We start from the raw sequence: 25,663 nt of genomic DNA, 5'->3' as shown, positions 1-25,663 counted from the left end.
TAAGCCAAAATTTCTGATTGAAATGGATATCTCAGTATAAGAAACAAATTTTTCCATTATACATAATTCATGGAGAAGCAATACACATTTGAAATGATGCTACTTTATAACTCTATTTTATCAAAATATTAATCTTTCACTGTTCAATCTATTTTAGTTGATGAATAGTATATTTTAAATAAAGCAAAAAGTATCAGTGATGGGAACTAAATTCTCACTTTAAATTTTTTTGGGGGGCGGGTAACGGGGATCAAACTCGGGTCCTTGTGCGCTTGTGCAGCAGGTGGTGAAACCACTGAGCTAAATCCCTGGCATTCTCACTTTAAATTTAAAAGATGAGATCCATTTTTCTCATCCTGATCAAGCAAGGCTTACCACTAGAAGACTTAAAAGTCATACACAGTTATGGATTTATCACAATTTGTCAAATGTTTTTCAACTTTTAAATCTTCAATGTCAGCAAAAGAAGTCAGGTGAATTTCAACCACACAATTTTTATGAGGCAATCGCTCCTCAAAAAGATCTTTATTTCTTTTACAAGTGTAAAAGTGAGCACTTTAAGCTATTTTCAATATGTTTTGGACAAATTTAGGAATACACTTTTAAAAACATTGATATTTTAGTCTTACTTGAATATTAACAGAACAATAGATTGCCTCTTTGCTTTTGGAGTTTCAAACTAAAACTATCAATAATGATTTAACATGCTTACTGAAAGTCTTTCTAATTACCATCCTCACTTTATATGCCTTATTATGATTCCCTAGTCAGAATAAATTCTCATGCAGTTCAGAAATGTTACATATTATTCTGAATATTTTGTATACTATCAAGGAGTTCATTAGCATAAATTGAAACAAACAATTTATGATTATTCAGTTAACTGTATCAAGAGAGATGACAAAGTGGTAAGATCCAAGCCTCTGATCACACATTGTGGACAGAACTAAGTTAATTATTATTTAAATGATTTTGAAGTTCCCTTCTATTAAATGTGATGTGAGCTAAAAAAACTCAGAAAAGTTTGAAATTGTAGACAAGGAACTAAGAATTAAATCAAGTCTTACCATTAATCACTGTTTTAAAAGTGAAGTTTAATAAATAACCAAAATTTTGTATATTTCAGTTTATCAGGGAAATAATATATTCTAGCAATAAGATTAACTACATCTGCATTATTGATAAATGCTGAAAAGGTATAATTGATTTGATAATGAAATTTTTCTATACATTAGGATCTGACTACATTTGCTTAAAACAGTTTGTGGTACAGTTGGACAATATTAACATAAAAAATAAGCATTTTTTATTATTTTTCTCTCCTGGTTTTAGGACAATGTTAACTACAATTTCTGGCATTTGTGGCTAACAAAGGAAAGAACTGTTTTCTCACTGTGTCATGCCAAAAAGACTTCTTTACATTCTGATCCTTATAACCCTAGGTACATTAAGTTCTTTGTTTCATCTCAAAATGATAGGTGGTGGGAGGCTGTAGAGAACAATAATTACTTAGAGGATTGCTGAGATTTGTTGAGTTAACTGTATGAAAAATACTCAATAAAATGAACAGAATATAGCAAATAAAAGTCATTATTAGCCATATCTTTAAATATAGTACTAATATACCATTTAGTAAATTACTAATTTACACTTTTAAAGCATGAAATGTCTACTGGAATTTTAGTGAAATTAGATGCAACATTAGGATCCACGAAAGGAAACCATAAAAACTCATAAATAATAACTACTGAGTTCAGGGAAATAATATACCTGATTTAGGTAATCTTCCGAACAAATCAACTCTACCTTAGATTTATGATTTGGAAAATGTTATCATGAAGATGATTGATATGCTTTTTATAGATTTACAGTTCATGAGACGTTTTTGGAGGGGTACTGGGGATTGAATTCAGGACCTTGCACCTGGGAGGTGGGCGCAGTGCCACTGAGCTAAATCCCCAGCCCTCATGAGATATTTTTACATCTAAAATTTCATCAGTTGCTCACAAAAACCCTATGTGGTGATTTCATGGCTTTAGCCAATAAGAAAAGTTTGCTTTACAATGCAGTGTTGACAAAATAAAAATATGTATTAAATTTAAAACTGAAAAGTGGAAAAGCAAAATCAAGAAAACTAACATGAATAAAACAATTAAATCAGATTTCTTAGTTCACAAAGCCTGTGATATAGGATGACGTTATCATTATCATACTGAAAAAAAATACATGAATTAGTTACCCAAATTACTCATGACCCATGCAAACTTCTGCAATTTGTCCAATCAGCATTAAAGAACATTTTTATTTAAGTAGTCACAAAGTTTTAATAGCTCAAAGAACAATTTAACTCAAAAAGACCTATGTAAATCAATCAAATTCATTTTAGAAACAAAACTAAGCTGACAATTAGAAATTCTACCAATGGTTTGTGGCTAGGGCAATACACAGAAGAGAAAATTATTTTGCAGTGTACATAGACAATTCAGGAGAACTACTGAGACAGAATCGCACTGGGGATTTAGCTCAGTGGTGCCACCTGCCTTGCAAGCACAAGATCCTGAGTTTGATTGCCAGTACTGAGAGGAAAAAAAAAAAACCTGAGACAGAATTGTTATTTGCCTCAGGAAATGAATTTGCGATTACTGAATGCAGGAAAAACATTTTTGAAATATGTCAGCCTTTCTACAATTTACATTAAAACGCCAGTACTGCGAGGTGTTGTTAATAATATGCAACATAAGAGAAAGTTTGATAAGAATAAGTATGTTTTGGGGGCATCTTTACTAATATTGCACACTGTGATGGTTGATACATTGATACCCTTTGAATACAAAAATATATATTAATTAAGAAATGAATAAGACAATATTAAGAATTATAAAATGTTTTAAATCATAGTCATAATTCTATATTATAATATCAAGAGTAACCCAAAAGTCTTGGTTTTACATTATATTTTTGTGTTCTACAGAGAGAACATTAGGTCTAAGGAATAAAATATATGAGCTAAAGGATTTATCAGTATAACTAATATCTATCTGATAATCCAACCTTCACTAAAAATTTTGTGCCAAAACATAAAACCTGAGTTATAAACTTCTGACATGGAAGAGTTATGCACTCATTATATGAATAGTTATTGAGTATTATTGTACAGCTTGACATTTGACATCAGATGCAATTGGAAATACAGTTATGGCAAGCCATGGCCTGTGATTTCAAGGGATTTACTCACTAGAGAAATTAATAAATAACACAAAAAAGAGGAAGAGTGCTAGGCTGGTGGAAAGAAGCCTCATTACAGGAAAGTGGGTATGTCACAGGTGGTGTAGATTTGGGAGAGGAAAGCCCTTTAATGATTTTCTCAAAGTTTTATACATATGTGTACACATGTATATATATACACATATTACACATATGTGATATATTGACTTTTTCCATTGAAAAATTAATTTAAGGGGCCAGGGATTTAGCTCAGTGGTGCCACTGCCTGACTGACAAGTGCAAGGTCCTGATTTTGATCCGCGGTAACAAAAAAATATATATATATTTAAATAAAAGAGGGTAACTACATCACCAAGAAAAATAAAATGTAGAGCAGTAGTTCTAAATTGTCAGTCAGCCATCTCTCTAAAGTTTTTTCTCTTATTTTTGTTTACATTAGAGACACTAAAGCCTGTTCAGTCAATTTTAAAGTTTAGGTAGGAAGATAGAATATTAGTGAAACTGCGAAAACCCTTTGGATGGTAAGAGGGGAAATTCAGACTTTAGTATTTCAAAAATGTAATCAAATTGATATTGATTCTAATATGTAAGTTGTTCTGGATTCATATCTAAAAATATACAATTTTTGATATATGTGAAGAACTTTATTGGCTATTTATAAAGTTTCTGATTTACCTACCTGTTGTTTCACTGTTTAATGTTGTAATCACAGGAATGGATGCTGCTGAATTTGAGAAAACAATGGAAAAAATAAATTTCACATGGAAGAAAAGCATGCTTCCAAGAACATCTATGTTTATAAATAAAATAGATCAACTTGAAATTAATGTTTCAGAGAAATTTAATCACATAGACGAAGAAAAGCTAAAATGTGAAATTAAAATTTTGAGATTGCGATCACAAGTTTAAAAAACTTTAATTTTATATAAATGTCCCTAAAAACTGTCCCTAAAACATTCTTTTAAAAAAATTTACTTCCTAAAAAAGTGTCATTAAAAAGGCATTTCCTTAAAAAAATAAATAAATAAAAACCAAAAAAAAAAAAAAAGGCATTTCCTGCCAAAGTTTAGGAAGTTTTTTAAAATTCTCCTGCTGTTTAAATTGTAGCTGAATATTGCAGCTTACCTGTGTTTGAACTACTGGTAACCAAGGTAAGTGCTGTATGAAGGAGGAGACAGATATTTTAAAATGTCAGTTAAAATGGTTTTGAAGGATGAGGTTAAAAAATACTTATCTAAAAATGTTTACAGATTTCCAGAATCCAAATAAATGATTAAATATAAGAGTTAAGCTCATGTATCAGATGTTTGCATATTTCAATATATCTTTGTACTCTGCTTTAATTATAAACCATCCAATTGAAGTGAAAAAGAACTTCAAAAATGTAACATAATATTTTCTGGTATTGCCACTTTCTTCTAATCAATAGTATGCAGAATATTCTTTTTTAGTATAAATAACCTTTGAATAAGTACAGTAAGATGTTCTTCACTGAGATTACAATTAGATGTATACCCTGCTACTTGGCATGAGCATTTGAGTAAATTGAGACTGTAAATTTTGAAGACAAGAGTCACAATACTGTTAACTTATAAAGTAAAAAATAATTATGAATTTTTATATTTACCCATTTTGGTGCTTAATATGGAGGTAGCTGTTGTAGTGGAAACTGTTCAGAGAAGGCAATATTTGTAAAAATAGATTAGTTGACTAATTTTGATCGGAAATTTAGTTCAAGAAACCAGTTGCCATAAACTAAAATTAAAATTTCTGAAATTATGCATGGAGTTTGAGACCAAATAACTTTCATTTAAATCAATATAAAATATATACATATATATATATATATAAACATGATAACTTATGCTCAGTACATGATCAATGGAAACTAAAATTTAAATAGTACTTTCAGAAGGTCAACTAACTTTAAACATACTATCAAAAAAATAAGGCTTCCAATCTCTTGAATTATGCCACTTCAGAATACCAGTCAACAGGAAATTACATCCTTCCTTAAATCATGATAAGCTGGAATATGTGGGTATATTACAGCAATTCTAAATGCATTTATACTGCTAGTCAGTTCAATGTCCCCAAATTGAAGTTAAGGTACAAGTTACCCAGTATTCTCTTGAATGGACATAAGCAAACTACTTAAGTTATTGTTTAACATAAAAACATGAATTTAAAAGGAATTCACTCTAGATCTCTGTGTTTTCAAATCATTCCAAGTATAACCATTATTTTAAAATATTTACTTCATTGATCACATTTACTTCTATTTTATCAGTCACATTAATTATTGCCTGAAAAAGTTTCTCTTTAGAGGATGATATTTAACTAATTAGCAAAGAATATTTTTGTTCTAAGCATTTTCCTAAATTAATTCACAGGAATATAATGAAATAATATCCTACCACTTTCTAGTAACTTAATTTTACTTTACAATTTTTATGTGAGCAGATTTACCAGCATATTTGTTTACTGTCAAAGTAACTATAAAAACTGGCACTAGGCCGGACCACTGCCCCCAGTGCCATGGAGCAGAGTTGCCCCCAGTGCTGAGGAGGAGCCTTCCAGGACACCATACCACCACCCCCAGCACCAAGGAGCAGAGATGCCCCAGGTCCGAGGAGGTGAGCCTTCCAGGCTGCAGTACCACCACCCCCAGTGCTGAGGAACAGAGCCATGCCCAGCACCAAGGAGGAGCCTTCCAGGTCCTCGTACTACCACACCCAGCACCAAGGAACAGAGGAACCCCCAGCACCGTGGACAAGCCTACCGGGCTGCCATACCACCACCCATAGAGCCAAGGAGCAGAGCCACCCCCAGTGCCAAGGAGATGAGCCACATGGGCACCAGCAGCACATCGCGCCCCCCCCCCATGAGAAGACATGGAAACAAGCCTCAAAACCAGACTTCCAGGTCACCTACAGCAACCTCAAATGGAAATGAGATGGAAAAATCTGATACTCAACAACCTAGACTCCCTGAATTGGCAAAAAAAAAAAGAGGATCTGAAAAAAATGATATCAGAAATAATTTCTCAGATAACAGCAGAGATTGTGCCTATAGTGCAAGACATGATTAATAAATCTAGAGAGGACACAGATTAAAAAATAGAGGAACTGAGAAACATGATGGAATCCCAACATAGGAAACAAATGGAATCCATAAAACAGATGCAAACAGATTTCCAGGAGATTAAAAACTCCATTGAAAGTTTATGCAACAAAATGAGCCAATGTGAGGACAGAATTTCAGATATAGAAGATAAGATTGCAATTAGTGACCAGGAAAAGAAAAATTGCTTTAAAATAGTAAGGGACCACAAGAAATCAATTGAGCAGCTGCTAGATGATACAAAGAAGAATAACATAAGACTGATCAGAGTCAATGAAGAAACAGGAGAGAGCGCAGATGACATAAAAAAATGTTCACAGAACTGATTGCAGAAAACTTACCAAGCAGGGAAAAAGAACTTAACATACAGAAAAGTGAGACATAAAGGATTTCAACTAACCCTGATCAAAAAAAATTTACACATAGGCATATAATAGTTAAGATTCCAGAAATTCAAAAGAAGAACAAAGTTCTACAAGCAGTTAGAGAAAAGAAACAAATCACATACAAAGGAAAGTCCATCAGAATCACAGCAGACTTCTCAATGCAAACCCTCACGGCAAGAGGAGCTTGGAGGATGTATTTCAAGCCCTAAAGGAAAACAGCCTCTAACCCAGATTGATGTACCCTGCAAAACTATCTTTCAAAATGGATGGACAAATAAGATACTTTCATGAAAAAGAGCACCTTAGGAACTTCATGAATTCTAAACCAGCACTATAAAAAATTTTAGACAATATCCTAGGAAAAGACAATGAGGATCACAACTCCAGGAAGCCCAGCAGAATGAATCCATTGGGCACAATAAGAAATTAAATGTGAAGGGGGAGAATCAAAAAAAAAAAGAAAAAGATCCAACAATAAGCTGCATACAAGAAACACAATTCAAAAAGAAACTCATAGACCGAAAGTTAAAAGGTGGAAAACAATACTCCATGTGACAAGAACCTGAAAAAAAGCAGGAGTAGCTATCCTCTTTGCAGATCAAGTGGATTTCAAACCAACACTGATTAAGAAAGACAAAGAAGGACACTACATACTTGTGAAGGGAAAAATCCAAGAGGAAGACATGACAATCATAAACATATATGCACCAAACACTAGTGCATCCAACTATATAAAACAAATACTAATGGATATGAAAAATCAAATAAGCACTAATACAATAGTTGTGAGGGACCTCAATACCCACTGACACAAATAGAGAGATCAACTAGACAAAATTTAAGCAATGAAATACTAGAACTGAATCAAACTCTTGAACAAATGAACTTAACAGATGTTTACAGAGTGTTCCACACCACAAAATCAGAATACACATTCTTTTCAGCTGCACACGGGTGATTCTCCAAAATAGACCACATACTCGCTCAAAGAACATGTTTAAGTAAGTGCAAAGGAATTGAAGTTATCCCCTGTATATTATCAGACCATAGTGCGATGAAATTGGAGATCAGTAGCAAAAGAAACCACAAGAATTTTATAAACACATGGAAATTGAACAGCTCACTTCTGAATAACCAATGGGTCACAGAGGAAATTAAAGAAGAAATCAGACAGTTCCTACAATTAAATGACAATGCCAGTACAACATATCAGAATCTATGGGACACAATGAAAGCAGTCTTATCAGGCAAATTCAGAGCAGTAAATACTCACATTAGGAAAACAGAGTGAGCCCAATTAAACAACCTGATGCTGAACCTCAAGCTTCTAGAAAAAGAAGAGCAGGACAAACCCAACACTCATACAAGGGAGGAAATTATAAAGATCAGAGCAGAAATCAATGCAATGGAGACTAAGAGAATGATACAAAAAAATCAATGAAGCCAAGAGTTGGTTCTTCAAAAGAATAAACAAAATTGACAAACCCTTAGTCATCCTTTTCAGAAAAAGGAAAGAAAAGGCCCAAATCCATGCAATTAAGAATGAAAAGGATGAAATTATAACTGACCCAGCAGAAACACAGAGGATCATCAATACCTACTTCCAGAACCTATACACCAATAAGATGGAAAACACAGAAGAAATGGACAGATTCCTAGATAGGTATGAATTACCAAAGTTGAACGAAGATGACTTAAAAATTCTAAACAACCCAATATCAATGAAATTGAATACATAATTAAAAACTTACCAACTAAGAAAAGCCCTGGTCCTGATGGCTTCACTGCTGAATTCTACAAGACATTTTAGAGAGGAACTACTGCCACTACTGTTTAAACTCTTCAATGAAATTGAAAGGGAAGCAATACTCCTAAATTTATTTCTGGAAGCAAGCATCACCTTGATCCCCAAAGCAGAGAAAGACCCAACTGAAAAAGAGAACTATAAGCCAATCTCACTAATGAATATAGATGCACAAATCCTTAATAGATACTGGCAAACAGAATGCAGAAGATCATCAAGAAGATCATACACCCTGACCAAGTAGGATTCATCCCAGGGATGCAGGGATGGTTTAACATACACAAATCAATCAATGTACTACAGTATATCAATAGAGCCAAGGACAAAAACCATATGATCATCTCAACAGATGCAGAAAAAAGCACTCGACAAAATCCAACACGCATTTATGATTAAAAACCCTATGAAAATTGGAATAGATGGTCTCTACCTCAATCAGATAAAAACCATCTATGAAAAACCAACAGCCAAAATCACACTAAATGGTCAAAAACTGAAATCTTTCACACCAAAATCAGCAACAAGACAAGTATGTCCACTATCATCATCCTGTTCAAATAGTTTTGGAAACATTAGCCACAGCAATTAGATAAGAGAAAGAAATAAAAGGAATTACAATAGGAAATGAAGAAGTCAAATTGTCATTATTTGCAGATGACATGATACTCTATATAGAACAATCCAGGAATTCCACCAAAAGTCTTCCAGAGTTAATAACCAAATTCAGTAAAGTAGCTGGATACAAAGTCAACACACAAAAATCAATAGTTTTCCTCTACATGAACAACAGACTTACTGAGAGGGAAATAGGGCAAACAATTCCTTTCACAATAGCATCCGCAAAAATGAAATACCTAGGAATCAACCTAACAAAAGAAATCAAAAACCTCTTCTCTGAAAACTATGGCACTCTGAAAAGAGAGATTGAAGATGATGTCAGAAATTGGAAAGACATCTCTTGCTCCTGGATAGGAAGGATCAACATAGTGAAAATGGCCATACTTCCAAAACTGCTACATAGATTCAATGCAATGCCAATTGAAATCCCAGGAGTATACTTCATGGATCTTGAGAAAACAATCCAAAAATTCATTTAGAAGAAGAGACCTAGAACACCAAAAGCAATTCTAGGTAACAGAGACATTGCAGGGGGTATTACAATCCCCAACTTGAAACTATACTACAAAGCTACTGTGATAAAAACAGCATGGTACTGGCAAAGAAACAGACCTGAGGACAGATTAGTGGAACAGATTAGAAGATGCAGACACAACTCCAGACACACTCAGCCACCTCATCTTTGACAAAGGAGCCAAACACCCTCACTGGAGGAAAGATAGCCTCTTTAATAAATGGTGCTGGAAAAATTGGGTTTCAACTTGCCAAAGATTAAAACTAGACCTATATCTCTCACCATGCACTAAACTAAAATCAAAATGCTTAAGGATCTAAATATTAAAACAGAAATGCTGAGCCAGCTGGAACAGAAGTTAGGTAGAACTCTTGAATACATCAGTGTAGAAAAATATTTTATGAACAAAACCTCAGTTGCCCGTGAACTAGCACAATCAACAAGTAGGATCTCTTCTTACTAAAAAGCCCCTGCACAGCAAGAGAAACCACAAGCAGTGTGAAGAGACAACCCACAATGTGGGAAAAAAATTTTCACCTGCTATTCCTCAGACAAAGGTCTACTATCTAGAATCTACAAAGAGCTTAAAAAAATCACACCTCCCAAATTTGAAGACCCAATCTAAAAGTAGGCATCTGAAATGAACAGACATTTCTCAGATAAAGAAGTAGAAATAGCAAAGAAATACATGAAAAAACGTTCAGCATCGCTGGTCATTCGAGAGATGCAAATGAAAACAATGCTGAGATTCCACCTCACCCCAGAAAGAATGGCTGCTATCATGAAATCAACCAATAATAAATGCTGGTGGGGCTGTGGGGAAAGAGGAACACTGCTGCACTGCTGGTGGGAGTGTGGACTGGTGCAACCACTATGGAAATCAGTATGGAGATACCTCAAAGAGCTAGGACTGGAAGTCCCATTTGACCCCACTATTCCACTGCTGGGGATCTTCCCCAAAGAATTAAAAGAATCATACCACAGTGATATATGTGAGCCCATGTTTATAGCAGCACAGTTTATAATAGCTAAAACTTGGAAACAGCCCAGATGCCCATCAACTGGAGACTGGATAAAGAAAATGTGGGTTTTTTATAAAACAGCCATAAAAAATGAGAAATTAGAGACATTTATAGCTAAGTGGATGCATATTGAGGCAATACTCTTAAGTGAAATAAATAGGACACACATGTATAAATACTGAATAGTTTCTCTGGTGTGAGAAACTGAAAGTGTAAATAAGGACTAAAAGGTATAATAGATAGTGTGAAATAGGAAGAAAAGGGGCAAAGGGGAAGTGGGAGGGGTAGGGGAAAGGAAAGAAGGGAATGGAATTAATATGAGAAAATGGAAAAATGAAAACAAAGTCTTTGTAAATAGGGAGGACAGGGGAATGGGGAAAAAGTAAGTACCAGGAGGGATTATGTAAAGGTGCAAATTTCCAATGATGAATGTCATTATATTGTATACCTAAAATGTACCAATAAAATTAATTAAAAATTAAAAACTGGCACTAAAATTATAAAGAATTAACACAAAAAATTAAATACTCATTTAAAACATACTGATCTTACCTGTAGATGTGAAATTTGTAGTAGTAGTTTCTGAAATAATAAAAATTTATTATTATTGATAGAAATTTTAAAAATACCAAGGGCCAGGGATTTAGCTCAGTGGTTGCACTGCCTACCTCATGTTGCAAGGGCAAAGTCCCAAGTTCGATACCCAGTACAAAACAAAGAAACGAAAAAAAACAAAACCAGAAAACAAAACAAACAAAAAAAATACCACATCTCAAGTTGTCTGTAAGGTATCTGTCTCTATATTTTACTTTTATAATTCCTAATACAAAAAAGTAGGTTATGCATCCTTTTGAAACTTAATGAGATTTATTTTTAAGGCATGTTCTGCCCCCAAACAGCCCTTCAATTATTTAATCCTTTCTATTCCCACCTTCTACTCCATCCCTTTATTAAACCATTTTGACTGATAAGGACCTCTTGTTTTCACCTTAATTGCCAGAACTACAGACAGATGAGGACACAGGAATAGGAGAACCACTCAGGAGTATCAGCCATTGCCCCTCTGACAGTGATTCAAAGTGTCTCTGTAGCACTGGCTTTGAAAAGTGACTCCCAGTGATCAATCAAAAAAGGAATCATGTGAATCCTCCCCACCAGGGGCAGTCAAAAACATTAAGTGCCTGCTTCTCAATGTTGATGGTGAACCTTTTAGAGATGCATACCCAAAATGCAACCCAAAACCCACTTATTTATCATAAAGTGCCAATACTGAAATTAAACCTGAGTACTGAGGTTTTAGTTTAGAAAAAAACAACTCATACATTAACACCTTTGTCTTAATAGAAAAACAAATCAGAGTGCCATAGGTTAGCCAGCACTGGTAAATGCCTTATCTCAACTTTCCTAAGTCAACCAAAGCAAAGTGTTAATGACTCACCACTGCACTCCAACTCCCCAGCAATACAATAGCTGAAAGTTAAATTGAAAAGAAAAAGAATGAGTTTGAAATTTTGACTGCTCGTGGCATACATCTCACTAATTTAAGACACCAAATTCTAAGGATAAAACTCAACAGAACCGAGTAGGAGAAGAGTAAACAATTTTCTCCCTAAGAGCATAAAGCTAATGCAAATCACTCATTCTTTTTATGTACTTTATTCCTACTCATTTCAGTAAAGGGTTCTTGGGACCCACAGGAATGGATTACAGTCAAGCTGTAGCAGGAGATTGTGTGAGAAATATTCTGGCCTCGGGCTCATGCAGGCAGGACTCCCTTCTAGCTTTGAAGACTACCAGAGCTTCCCGCTTTAACCAGACTTCCTTGGCATTATGGCATAAGCCCCAGGGATATAGTCCTGCTATTCTCACACTTCTTGACATCTTGCATGAGCAGAGGGGCATGCACTCTAACTGCTTTAGAGTAACCAAGGATAACCGCACAGTCATTAAAACATCATTAACATTGCAATTTTGACCCCCACGGAGTGGGCTTGGTAGCCATGCTGGTTATAAGTAGGCTGTATAAGTTCCAAAACTGCCCCTCCTGATATGTGGGTGGAGACTCATTTAATTGGACAGAGTTCCATTAGATGCCACCCCAGACCACAACATCCAGGAAAAGTTCCAATAAATACCTCAAAACCTAAAGTAGACTACTCTGAGTCAAACTTGTCTGAGTTTTTTCATTGGTCTGCTCCTGCCCTATAGAGTACATTTTCTCTCTAATAAATCTCCGTCTTTTTTTCTACTTCTGTGCGCCCTGCTCAATTCTTTATTAAGGATACAAAGAACCTGGCCATCAGCTGAGACTGAGATCACCTGTTTGGTAACAAAGCTTGAAGTTAGGTCTCACATTTTCAGCTTCAAACAGTGTTATTTGATAGTCACGCCACCTGAGTGACCCCATTCATGTGCTGCCATGTTTGAAAGCCTGTAAACATGAGCTCAGTTTATAGAACTACAACTTTTTAAAAAATCTACAACTACATTGTGAAATTTTCTGTCCTGCCTTCTATTGTTAAGCACAAGATTAACAAACCATTTGTTGATTTGTGACTTTTCTGAAAATTCAAAATAGCTAACATAACTGATATAAAACTGAACCTTAAAGTCTTCTCATTTAGAAATGACAGAATTAAGATTTATGCAAGCGCAAACACACACACAAGTTGTCTGCTTAATTTCCTAAATTAAAATCCAAGCCAAAAGAATCAGAATTATTACAAAGTTAGTAGAGAATGTACCATGTTCTTCCACAGTTGTCCTCAATGATGCCCCCTGCTGGGATGACGTCATTGTAGAAGCAGCTGCACTCCAACAAACTGACGCACTTCATGGTGTTCTCATCCAGATAGGGAGTGCTTTCTGGACACTTGGCATAACAACCTGCATGTAAAAGTGGGCCCCGGTTCATCCCCATTTAATGACACCTACCTCACTACATTATAGAGTGTAAAGTTACTTCAATGATTTCATGTAGGGAACTGGACAGTAACAAAACTTCAGACTCATGAGAATGCAGAGATGGAACAGGATTCAGAATCTTTGTCAGTGAATTCGCAAATGTAAGAATTCACAAATTTTGATCAATTTAATTTTCTTTCTAAAATGTTTCCTGAAATATTTTTAAATGATTGCTGTCTTAATGATGGGCATGACCTTGAACATAAAACAGGCTTTTGTAAATATGTACTTTGTAATGTTAATGCCAAGTGGAAGAAGCTACAGAAGTGACAATAAAAAGGGCTGCAAATATCCCAAAGCCTAGGATTTAACACAGATACGGCTTTGGGGATTTTTGGTATCATCATCCTTTCTTTTCACTTCTTTTTCTCTAAGATATATAGTGCTAAGAGTAAAACGCTGCTTAAATGTGGGAGGCAGGTATTTGACCTCTATTTAAACAAGACTGTATTATATGTTGCATTCTCAAACTGCCTTGTATAATGAGAAGTATAAAGACTGACAGTAGGGTCATAGCACTATCATCTCTTTCTCTGTCTTCCTTTCACCTCCAGTTAAATACATAATTTGTATGCAGAAAATGGTTCTAGTGTAGAAACATTACCATAAGAAAAAATTCATTAAATTACAAAAAGTAGATAATGAACTGAGAGAAACTAACAACATTTCAGAGTTTTAAAATACCAGTACCATATTTGCTAATTAGTGGACATGTCTTACCTTCTAAAAGTGAGGAAAACTTCTGGCCAATGACCTGATCTTTACAAGTTTTTGCAGTCACAGTACCACAGGGCTCGTAATGCCAGCTGCATTCCCCGGGTGCATTGTAATAATCACAGTACACAGCTATAATGGAAAGTATCAAGTCACTTTCTTTCATTACATGGCAGTTTTCACCTTTCATTTTCCAAAGCATTTTTTAAAAAGGATCTTGAGTGATATTAATAATAGACCACTCTAGTATATATCATTCTTTATTATCAAGTTCCTTTGGTTTTATCTAAATTGCCATTTATGTCATTTATGGTAACAAAAGAGCTCACCAAAAAAATGAGGAGCTTCTAGACTTCAACTACCTCTTTCTTTGACATCTCACACCAATGTTGGCTTGATGTGGAAAAGTAATCATTATTTTTTTTTCACTTGAAGATAGTTCAGGTCATAATCTATTTTCATGGTTTTAATGTTAAGCTTAAATTGGAAAAATAAATCTGTGGGAAAATTAAGCTGTTTTAATATGTAAGTTGCAGTTCCTAAGTGAGGTAACTAAAGATGTGAGCATAATATAATGCAGCACATTATCAACTGAATAAAATGAGTTTATTCTAATACTTCTCACTTATCATATTTTCTCTCATAACACCTTGCTTAGAAGGAGAGTCGACTCACTTCCACTGAGGTTATCATATTCCATATACATCAATATTCATTTGATAGTCAATTTATAGCTCTTCAATAGGGCTCTATAAAAATTCTCAAGGAAACAAAATGTGTGAGGATTTCAACCAAATGTAGTATGCAAGATAAATGTTTAGGGATGTACCGACATACAAAGACAGATCAGTAGTTCACTGTTCAACTAAGAATGGATAAGGGATTGTCTGTCAGTATTCAGTTGAACTCTTTGAACTTAAGAATTTTTTTTAACTACATTGAATTTGAAGTGCTGTGACAGGTGCCATATAATTTTTAAATGAGGCATTCTCCCTAACAAACAAATGTTTTTAAAGGCTTTCTAGGCTCAGAAACATACATTTTATAGAAAGTAGAAGAGGAAATTTGATGGTTCAGTGAAACAGTTCCATCAGATTACATATTTAAAGGAGCACTGCGTAAAGATTTCACTTACGACAGAGGTTTGGCTTTCTCCAAGAGACACAGACTCCAGCTGCGCTGCAGGCTTCTCCGTACATCGCCACTGAAGTGCAAAACCCAAGGTATTTGCCCTCCATGTCACATGCGCAGGCTTCCTCAATACATGCGTCATAGTAAGCACTGGGATCGACCTAGGCAGAGCAGGGCACATGAATCTCTGGGAGAAAACTCCTGGTCAACAATTCTCTTGGAGCTGTCCTACCTTGCTGTGACAGTCTCTGAAGGTGTTGTCCCTGAGGATTTCACACTTCCGCACAGCCCAATCTTTGCAGTAAGGGTTTGAGTCACACGGGAAACTCTGAGTTACTGTGTCTGAACATTCCTGACTCGTTTTCCAACTATTTCCAAATTCGAGAGCTCCAGCAGCGATGGAAGCGTGCCTCGTTGTGAAATCATCCTTGAGATCACCATTATTATTTCCACAAAGACCACACACTTTACCCTGTGTGGACCAGAAATGGAAATTTTAAAATGAGTCTTGATTTGGGACATAAAAATAGATATCATGATCATATATACTGTGTTGTGAATCTATGTTCATTTCCAAATCGAGGGAGGAAATCAGTATTTATAGATAAGATTCTGCTCCCATCGAATCCCAAGTATTCCAGATTACATTGCTGGTGTCAAATAGAATAACTGCTTTAAGAACCAAAAATAACTATATTTGGGAGTTTTAATGTATACAGTTATACACGTTTGGTGCTTAAAATATTGCTCTAATGAATACATTTAATTCCAAATATTCAAAATATACAACTACCTCAAAATCGTACCACATGATAATCTCAAATAGTTAAATACATTTAAACTAGAATGCCTGTTTTTTTGCATTTACTTTCTCATCAGACTCTCATCATCTGTGATTACAAGATATTCCCTATTTCATGTAAAGTTGAGGAACTGTGAGTGATTTATTACTGTAGTAAAGGCCCCACTACCCAACTCTCCCCTGTGAGTCTAAGTTTTGGTGACACAGCTGACTTTGCTTCCTCATTCTTTACTCACGAGTGATATACATACATGCCATTGTGGATCCAGTATAACAGATATCTTCGTGTATTTGTCCCAAATCAGGATTATTCCATTTTGAAGCTTCAGAATCAAGTACAGGCCAACAGTATGGATAGAGTAGACATTCTCACTGAGTTCACATGCCTGACTTTCTGCAGTTTTGACTGTCGTCACTTTACCATCTTGCAAGACAATGTTCTGTTCCTATAAATTAAAAGGTGGGAAAAAAAATATGGACTTTCAACCAGAGTTTCATTCAGCAGCTCATGGTCTGAGAGAAAAGGTAGAGGAACAGCACTGTACCTGGAGGGCCACAATGATTTTCCTTGAGCATGTAAGCCCATCTTCACAGCATGGGACACTCTCGGTTAGAATACGGAACGTGCCATTTTCTTGACCACAATAGTCCTTTTAAAATTAAATTAGAATACTTTTTTGAATATCAATGACATAGGACTCAACTGTAATGTTAGTTTAAGATGAACATTTCTTAGAGAATGATGCTTTAAACTCAGCAAGTGAAACACGACGTTATGGGATTTTCCAAAAAATAATGATTTAACTGCACTGATGAGTAGGTAACCTTGGCCAAGTCCAGTCCAGTTAACTTGCTTTGACTCAGCCCTTCCCCCATTATTCCTACACAGGTTTAGCATTATACCATAAATAGGTAAATATTTGCATCACTGATTTGTTTCTAGATCTTATAAATAAAGGTGTTTCTTCAGTGATCTCTATGAAAGTTGATATTCAATCAAATCTAATAAATAAATTAATCAAACGATCCAAATTTTATTCATTAGACATTACTTAGGAAGCAGCTTAATTGTAAAAGGCATGAACTGTGTACTCATATTTAATATTGTTTGAATATGATGTTTTCTACTTAGTAGCTTAAATTGCCTAATCTCTCTAAACTTCAATGTTTTCATCTGTATCATAGGAATAATATTCTTATAGTATTATAATGATTAAATATAATAAATTATACAAATTTGCTTGACAAAGAGGCATTTATAAATTGGTGGTTTTATTGCTGTTAGCCCTACTGCTAGAATAATATCTAACAATTACTGAGCCTTTAATATTGTACTCCAATGTGTGCTGTATCCTGGTTTCATGTGTATTGTACAGGCTCAGAATTTAGACACCAAGAGGTTAAAGAATGTGTCTCAAGCCACACGTGTAACAAATGCTAGAGCCAAGATTAAACTCAGCTTCACCTCCAGAGCCAGCAACATATTGTATAATATTTTACTGCCTTCTAAAAGCATATAAATAACATTATTTAAATTTATTTTAAAAAATAAATTCCCATTTTGAAAATAAAATTGTCCAAAATTCATCTACAAATGAATAGTTAAGTAATTAGAAAAGCTGTGATAAAACACACTCCTAATTACCTCAAGAAATGAATACTGACAGAGACCATCAAAGCTGTAACTTTGCCCATCAAAAGTTTTAACATGACCTTCGCCATAGATGTGGCACGTGGTCTGACATTCATTTTGTGTACAATTCCAAGACCCTTTTATGCAAGTACTGAAAGGAAAAAAAAGAGAGTGAGAGAGAGAACACAGTTATTGTTATATGAGGATTCATATATTCATATTATTTTTATAAAGAAACACAAAATAATGTTTTGTTTTGGCTTAAAATTTACATTTGTGTTCATTATATTGCCGATACTCTTTAAGTGTAATGCTATAAAAGCCTTATACTTATAAAAACAACAGCTTTTTCTAATATTTGGCCATTTTTTTAAATATCCAAGGTATGACTCTTTCCCATGAAACACAAAGAACAAATTGTATACTTCCTAATATTCCAATATAAGTGAAATAGGTTCTTATTAGGCACCATTCATTGCAGCCAACAGAAGTGACACTTCCTTGGTCGTATTCTCGTTCACCAAAAGAGCACGGGCAGTCGTCAGGAGAGACACAAATCCCTTTAGAGTTGCGAACCATTCCTACTGGACAGTAGCACCCACGTTTGCAAGCCAGGTCACCCTATAGGAGCAAATACAAAAATATATACCATGGGACACTTCTGTAATCATGAAATATTATCAGAATCCAGTTAAATGCAAAAATATACCAAGTGCACATTTAAGATCAGTATTTGTCAACACACACACACAAATTTGTCCTTCCAATTATCTTTCTTGATAATTTTAATTTCCTTTTACCCTAGAAAAATTAAAAGTTTTAAAAGGCTAAACTCTAGTGCCATGTTACATACTTCAAAAGCAGGTATGTTCCACGTGCTGCATGTTTTATCAGTTCTTCTCTGTGCCTTGGGATCACTGCAGTCTACATACTCAGCCCCTCCAGAACAATTTTCTACAAGATAAAGGAAGCTGTTGTTAATCAAGCACCTCTTCATCTGTCTATTTTAGACACACTAGATATTTTAAGTTTCCACCCTGGTATTAATACTTACTTAGGTTTAAATCGATGGGAGTTTGGCAAAGAAGAACTCCAGCCCGACAGACACTGTAAATAAAATTATATGTTTAAACCTTAAATTTCAAGGAAAACTAGATGAATGAGACTGTCCCCAGAAGATGCATAAAATTTATCAAATTTTAAGATACAGTCTTATCAGTACTTAGGAATGTGCAAACATGGTTCCGGGAACACCAGAGAAAAGTTCATGGGAATGATGGCTGGATCTTAGGGAATAAAATTTAACAGATCCTGCTGAGAAGATGCAAGACTGTGATAAAAGAGATATGTTTCAGTGACTCTAGTGAACCATGTTTGGATAAAATGTAGGGTACACATGGGGTGAATGGTACAAGTAGATTAGAGCCAGTCTTGGGGGGCTTTAAATGACCTGCAACTATTTCTATTCTGTAGACACACAGCAGTGATTGAAGATTCTGAGCAGGTGGTGGCATGATAAGAAGAGTGTTGTGCAGGAAACATGGGACAGAGATAGAGCAAGACAGGAAAACAGCAAAGTAGTCAACTCATAGTGCCAGCAAGAGCTGATGAGGGTCTGGAATGAGGTAGTGGTGAAAGAAACCATACTTTTGGGGTGCTAGTCTCAGTTTCTCTAGAGTTAATCTCTTTAATGAACAACTACACAGAGAATGAAAAGTATGATCATTAACCATATGTTTGTGGACTTTAGTGGTAAGGGGTAACTGTTTTCTTTCCTTTATTTATTTATTTTTTATAGTATCTGAGATTGAACTCAGGATTTTGCACTTGCCAGGCAGGCACAGTACCACTGAACTACATCCCTGGCCCTTCTTTCCTTTTGAATGGCCAAGAAAAACCATCCATTTATAAATGATAGCTTCATGAATCTAAAGAAAAGAGAGAAGGTGCATCCAAAGTTTTTGGAATGGCTACTTCAGTTTTGCAGTAGCATTGCCAAGGATTACTCATCTATCTGTGGAACTAGAAAGACAGCTAAATTACTTTGCTCCAAAGTTCAGAAATCATAATCCCCTCTGCCATTACAAAATAGGCAAAATTCTTAACATTTTAGGAATTCAATTTAAATTATTGAGTACAGCCTGGCCGCTATGTTTTATAGCCCAATACTTTGCAACAACCCACATATGCAATACTTTTCCAACCATTTTCTTATGAGTGGATTTATTTTGCAGTACAGAAAATTATTCTCTGGCTCCTTTTGGTCTGCGAAAAAATTTAGCCCTTAGGATAATTTAAATGCCAGTCTTTTCTGGGAAGTCACCCTTAATCTCCTCAGGTAGTAACTTGCCCCAGTACTCAGTGCAGGGAATAGCACACAGTAGGCATTTAAATGATTTCTGAATGATGCCCGCTGAGAGACAGCTAGAAAGCACTGTCTAAATACAAAATTGTTTTGCATTGTGAGCTGCCAGAATGTTTTTCTAAAGGTGTTCATAACCAAACAAGAGTAGGATAAATCATGTATGGTCATGTTGATGCAGTGAACCTCCAGAAAAAAGAGGCAATTATTAAACTTAATAAGAAATCAAATATAAAAATATGACAGATCTAAAGAAGACTTTATACTAGTAACCAAAGAGAATGCAGTCCCTTGATTATCATAACAAATACACATGTCATCTCCATACCATTTATTGTCATCAATTTGCATGAGTTTCCCAGGGTGTATGACCTCATTATTTATGTAGCAGTCACACTGAGATTTCTGGACGCACTTTCCTTCATTATTCTGGTACATTCCAACAGGACAAGTGCATCCATCAACTGGAACATCTTGTACATCACAGCTTCTGTCTCTCTCTGACAATGATCGGCAAGAACTGTTGCAAGCTTTTACATTATACTTGAAAACTAGGCCACTTGGACAAGACTGTTCTGTAGGTATAGAGAAAATACAAGTGACTATGTATACATCCAGAAAAATGAACAATTTTGCTTCAATTTAACATTTATAGTAGTATAGCAAATTATTTGTAATTGAGAAAATGGTGTTTGTCTATTGAGGTTTTTACAGTTTTTTCAGCCAATATGAGTTTCTACTATATGTTTAAAGGCTCTGCTGGGCATGAAGCCCACTGACAGGATGGCAATGTACTGCTCCCACTAGCTTCATGTTCCTCTTGGGAAGACAGTTGTGTACACGCAATGAGGAAGCAGGATGGGCACTAGTAAGTTTGTACAGCTGGGGGTCTGTAGGTGAGGAGCAGAGTGGGAAGGTGGACAGCAGGAGGGCAGCCTAGAGAGAAGTGATCCTATGCTTTGGGCATAGCCTGAGTCAGAGTCCAGGATGATAGTATCAAAGAGCACATGGAAGGACACAAACTATAAGCTCGGAGAGTCAGTGGTTAGAACAGTTAGTCAGGATCGTCCCAAGGAGTTGGTCTTTAGTCTTAGAGCTATGAGCAACCATTGATTTGTTTCAGCCTGGAGTGTGACATGATAAGTGAGGTACATCTGGTTTTAATTTAAAGACTACCTTGGTTCCTTTCTCTATAGAAAATTAAATAGTTGGAGATGAGGATATAGGTATTGAAGGAGGCCAATGCAATCACCCAAGAGGAAAAATGGTAGGTTTTATTTTTTTTTTTAACTAAGTTGGCAGCAACAGAGACATAGAGATGTGAAAAGATTTTATAGGTAACTTGACAGACCTTTACAAGCTATGAGGTGTTAAGTATGATTTACAAGAGGTGTGTTTTTATGGTGTTTCTTGTCTTTTGCTTTTTTCTTTTGGTAGATGAAGTTTTTTTGTGTGAAGTCACATATCAATGAGTAAAAAATATCTTAAGGCAGAATTTTATGTGTAAGATAGTTAAGCCCCTAATTTACACATTTTTTCAAAATAAGTTATTAATATTAGAATATTATTTTAAAATGCCTTAGCACTCAGAACATTTAAATTTCAGCATACAACTGAACAGAAACACAAGGAGTCAAAATTCAAAGATTGATCAAAGGTATTTTAAAAAATAGAAAGTCATTTTTTAAAGAATGAGGTATAAATGTATAAATGGGTGTGCCTAGAGCACACACACACACACACACACACACACACACACTCTCACATGGCTATGGTGGACCCCAGAAGGGAGGAGAGCTGTCTGAAGCCATTCTCTCACTTACCACACCGTCCAGCTCTCCACCCCACTAGGTATGTTTCCTTCTCAGCACATGCTTTCACATAGTTGCCCAAAATTGTGCACAGGCAATCTTGGCTGTTTTCACAAGAACAAGTGTATTTTTTACATTCCTTTAAAACAACAAACAAATTTATATTGCTTTATACAATTATTCAGGTAAACAGGCAAATGACTTCTCTACTGTGAAGAAAATCTGATGCAAACATTTGGAATTTTTTTAAAAATTCAAAATAACAAATTGATTATTAATGCACTTATCAAATAATTTAGAAAAGAAGGAAGTAAAACTAAGCTTTTTCTCATTGGGGGTTTTTAAGTTGATATACCTAACATTTAAATAAGTTAATGGAATCTAGTATTAAATTTAAGAATATATATTAATCTGTTATTTGAAAAAGGTTAAGATCTACATGTTTTGCTGATATTAGCAAAGTAATTCTCAAAATAGCTGTTAAGAGTGGTCCCTTACATACCTCATGGTAGAATTTAGGATTCACGATTTGGTGGCAGGAAGCAAATGGTCCACTTGAATCAAGGAGAATCGCACAGTTATTTTCTGCAAACTTTTCTGGAAAACAATTAATGTGCCCCGAATTAGTATCAGTAACATTGAAATTTTTTTAAGTGCAAGAAAAGATATAAATTTTAACAATTTTGTCTTTATTAAAACGATTGTGTTTTACAGTGTCTTGCAATAATAAATCTGATTTGTTGTCACTATACATGAAAATAGCATGATTAGAAATGTCTTACACTAAAAGACAAAATCTTTATTAGCATTGGATTTTGTATTTGTTCATTTAACCTCTCTCTGAAATGCAGTTTTTATATAAAAATGAGAATTATATAAAAATGAGAATAAGGGCCTCAGATTATATCTTTGTAATACCTTTAAACTTCAAAATATATATTAATGGTTAAATTGTGGCAAGTTAATAAATAAACCCCACCCACATCCCTGCCACCCTAGAATATCCCATTAGTTTAGTCTGATGTTCACAGATTAAGATGACCAGGACCAATAATTCAAATACTCTAATTTTATTTTTTTAAACTGTGTAATTGATATTTGTTGATTTATAAATAACTGTTCTACTACTATAAATTAACAATTCAAAAAACAGCATTTAAGTAGCAAATGCTTTACTTAATGATTTTTAGCAATAAAAGAAGTTGGACATATCAAAAAGACATCAAAACCATTTATTTCAAAAATATGAACAAATTGGTAAATTGATATATATGTATCTCCAAAATAGTGGCATGTAGCCTACTTAATGTAAGTGGTTTAGTTTCTTATGATACATACACTCTTTTTGTCTAGTCTCATCATAATTGCTTTCATTGCAACACCACAAAAACAAAATAGCATAACCAAACCCTGAAATATGTATTACATGTTTCCATTAATTCTCTTACCAACTCATTTTCAAATAAAAATTAGGAAATTTTCAAAAGAAATTGCTTTAGTCATTAAAAAATGGTATAAGCTGATCAGCCTTTTAAATATGTGGATTATTTTAGAAACAACTAACATGTCAATGTAGTATATGTATTTTAACCTAGCCTTTCTTATTTATGAAGAAGCAATGTATGGCATTCAGGAAAATCAATAATACTAGGGAAGTTTCGGATTTAAAATACATGGACTACAGCATCATCTTGTAACTATTATTATTTTTTTTTTTTTTTTTTTGGTTCTAGGGATCAAACTCAGGACCTTGCACTTGCCAGCCAGGTGCAGTGCCACTGAGCTACATCCCTGGCCCTTCTGGTAACCCTTATTAAGTACACACACCAAATCTGGGCTCCGTTCTCAACATCTACATCAATGAGAAAATAACCTCAACCATGTCCTTCCCAAGTTTTTATGGGAATAAATTGAACAGTATTTGTAAAGGTCTTTTGGTCAGCTAAACATAAGCGACCCATGCAAGTGTGAAGTTTTAGTAAGATCTGTGTTTGGGCTTGGTATTGCTGATATTTGTGACAGAAGTTGGGGTATACCTGGACCCAGATATAGCTCTATCATCCCATGCCCCCAGCAGTTTGGGTGAATCTGGCTATTTTAACCAATGGTCATTTTCACCATTAAATGAAAGGAGGGAAAATTAATAAACTAAATGATCACTTAAGTCTTCTCTAACCCTCTTATTGTATAATTATGGAGAAAACTGTATAAAGTAGGAAAGAGCAGGTACAGAAAAAGAAAATGGAGATAAGCCTTCATTGAATAATGAATTTCTCAGCACAATCAACCAGCCAGGCTGCTTGTCTGATTTCTTCTAAAATTGGGACAGTATAGTGAAGACTAGCCAAAGCCAGGATTACCTAATATGCTCAGATTATTATCAGAATAAGTATATAATTCCTTGCACCAAACACTTAATTACAGAGTCTGAGGTTCAGTAAACATTACCCTTTTCAATACTGATACATGAAGCAGGGGTTCCTTTAGGACAGGGCATCATTTCCCAAGAATTAGCAAATGCTTGAGACGTCTTCTCCAATATATTCTGACTTGACATGAAATCATCCTCGGCTTTATTGTTGTAGGAACCACAGAGTCCTGTAATATAATAATAGCACAGAACGCAGTTTAACATCTTCATACCTACTCAACTTTTGGATTTTTATCCTCACTTCAGTTCTTTGTTCAAATTAATACCTGTAGAAACTACCTGAGAATATATTTGGTTAGTCACATATATAAATACATATAACTATACTTACATATATATGGCTATATATGTAAAAATAAATGACTATGCATATATATGTAAGTATATATGTGCATATACACATACATAAGTTAAATTTCATGACACCAAATTTCATTCTTTCATTCAAATTCTTGAGCACTGAAACACCATTTCCCATTTGTGTTTTTCCTGTTTGTCACTGTAACTTTCCCTCTTTGACAGAGTATTAGAAAGCCTGTTTACAGGTAGAAAGCTTTATGACTGCATTTCCACAGTTTTGGTGAGGAGAGATGAATCACATTGCAGTCTATGAGCATTTCTTACCTGGAACCTCTGGCCCACTGACTTACATTTATCCCTATGTGTAATAATTAAATAATGTGTAAAGAATTTCTCAAGTAAAGTATGTCACAAAAGCTTCTACCATTTATAAATTAATAGCTCTTAGTAGGACTTGCTATGATTGTTTTGATTTTCTTCTTCAACACCTATGGCTGTATGTATGATAAAAAACCTAAGTGGAAAAAAAGACAAGTGATCTATCGGAAGACGTAAAAATGCTGTTTGTGTTTGAAATAAGATTTTCAAAAAATGCATAATATTTTCATTTACTGAATTACAGGTCAAAGTCTTATTAATGTATACAACTACCAAAGTGACACATGACATATATTGTTAAATCTCATTAAAATAAAAACTCTAACTTGAAATTTTTTAAATGTTGAAAATCTTTTTAGGAAAAGATTTTGTAATGGATAGGTGATCTTATTGTAAAAAGAAAATAAAACTATTTTACTACAGTCTGAATGAAATCAATATGCTT

General features: G+C 34.7%; 1 protein-coding gene across 1 annotated transcript in view; it reads right to left on the bottom strand.

Moving 5' to 3' along the window:
* Positions 1 to 4,832: 4,832 nt before the first annotated feature.
* Positions 4,833 to 25,663, bottom strand: part of Muc19 (mucin 19, oligomeric) — a 44,127-nt gene continuing 23,296 nt past the window's right edge. The window contains exons 14-29 of the mRNA XM_087199957.1: positions 24,558 to 24,707; positions 22,612 to 22,706; positions 22,122 to 22,248; positions 20,627 to 20,873; positions 18,991 to 19,043; positions 18,790 to 18,890; positions 18,406 to 18,557; positions 17,949 to 18,087; positions 16,849 to 16,953; positions 16,555 to 16,749; positions 15,734 to 15,973; positions 15,506 to 15,662; positions 14,377 to 14,502; positions 13,437 to 13,578; positions 12,131 to 12,162; positions 4,833 to 4,894 (exon numbers count right to left, since the gene is read on the bottom strand). Coding sequence (XP_087056083.1) covers positions 4,833 to 4,894; positions 12,131 to 12,162; positions 13,437 to 13,578; positions 14,377 to 14,502; positions 15,506 to 15,662; positions 15,734 to 15,973; positions 16,555 to 16,749; positions 16,849 to 16,953; positions 17,949 to 18,087; positions 18,406 to 18,557; positions 18,790 to 18,890; positions 18,991 to 19,043; positions 20,627 to 20,873; positions 22,122 to 22,248; positions 22,612 to 22,706; positions 24,558 to 24,707 — 2,123 coding nt within the window. The remainder of the gene's footprint in view (positions 4,895 to 12,130; positions 12,163 to 13,436; positions 13,579 to 14,376; positions 14,503 to 15,505; positions 15,663 to 15,733; positions 15,974 to 16,554; positions 16,750 to 16,848; positions 16,954 to 17,948; positions 18,088 to 18,405; positions 18,558 to 18,789; positions 18,891 to 18,990; positions 19,044 to 20,626; positions 20,874 to 22,121; positions 22,249 to 22,611; positions 22,707 to 24,557; positions 24,708 to 25,663) is intronic.

This window comes from Heterocephalus glaber, unplaced genomic scaffold, assembly GCF_053883595.1.
Source record: "Heterocephalus glaber isolate CG9 unplaced genomic scaffold, H.glaber_assembly_v1.0 deba00001733, whole genome shotgun sequence".
Lineage (NCBI taxonomy): Eukaryota > Metazoa > Chordata > Mammalia > Rodentia > Bathyergidae > Heterocephalus > Heterocephalus glaber.
The sequence above is the reverse complement of the archived record's forward strand: the minus strand, read 5'-3'. Positions and strand labels throughout refer to the sequence as shown.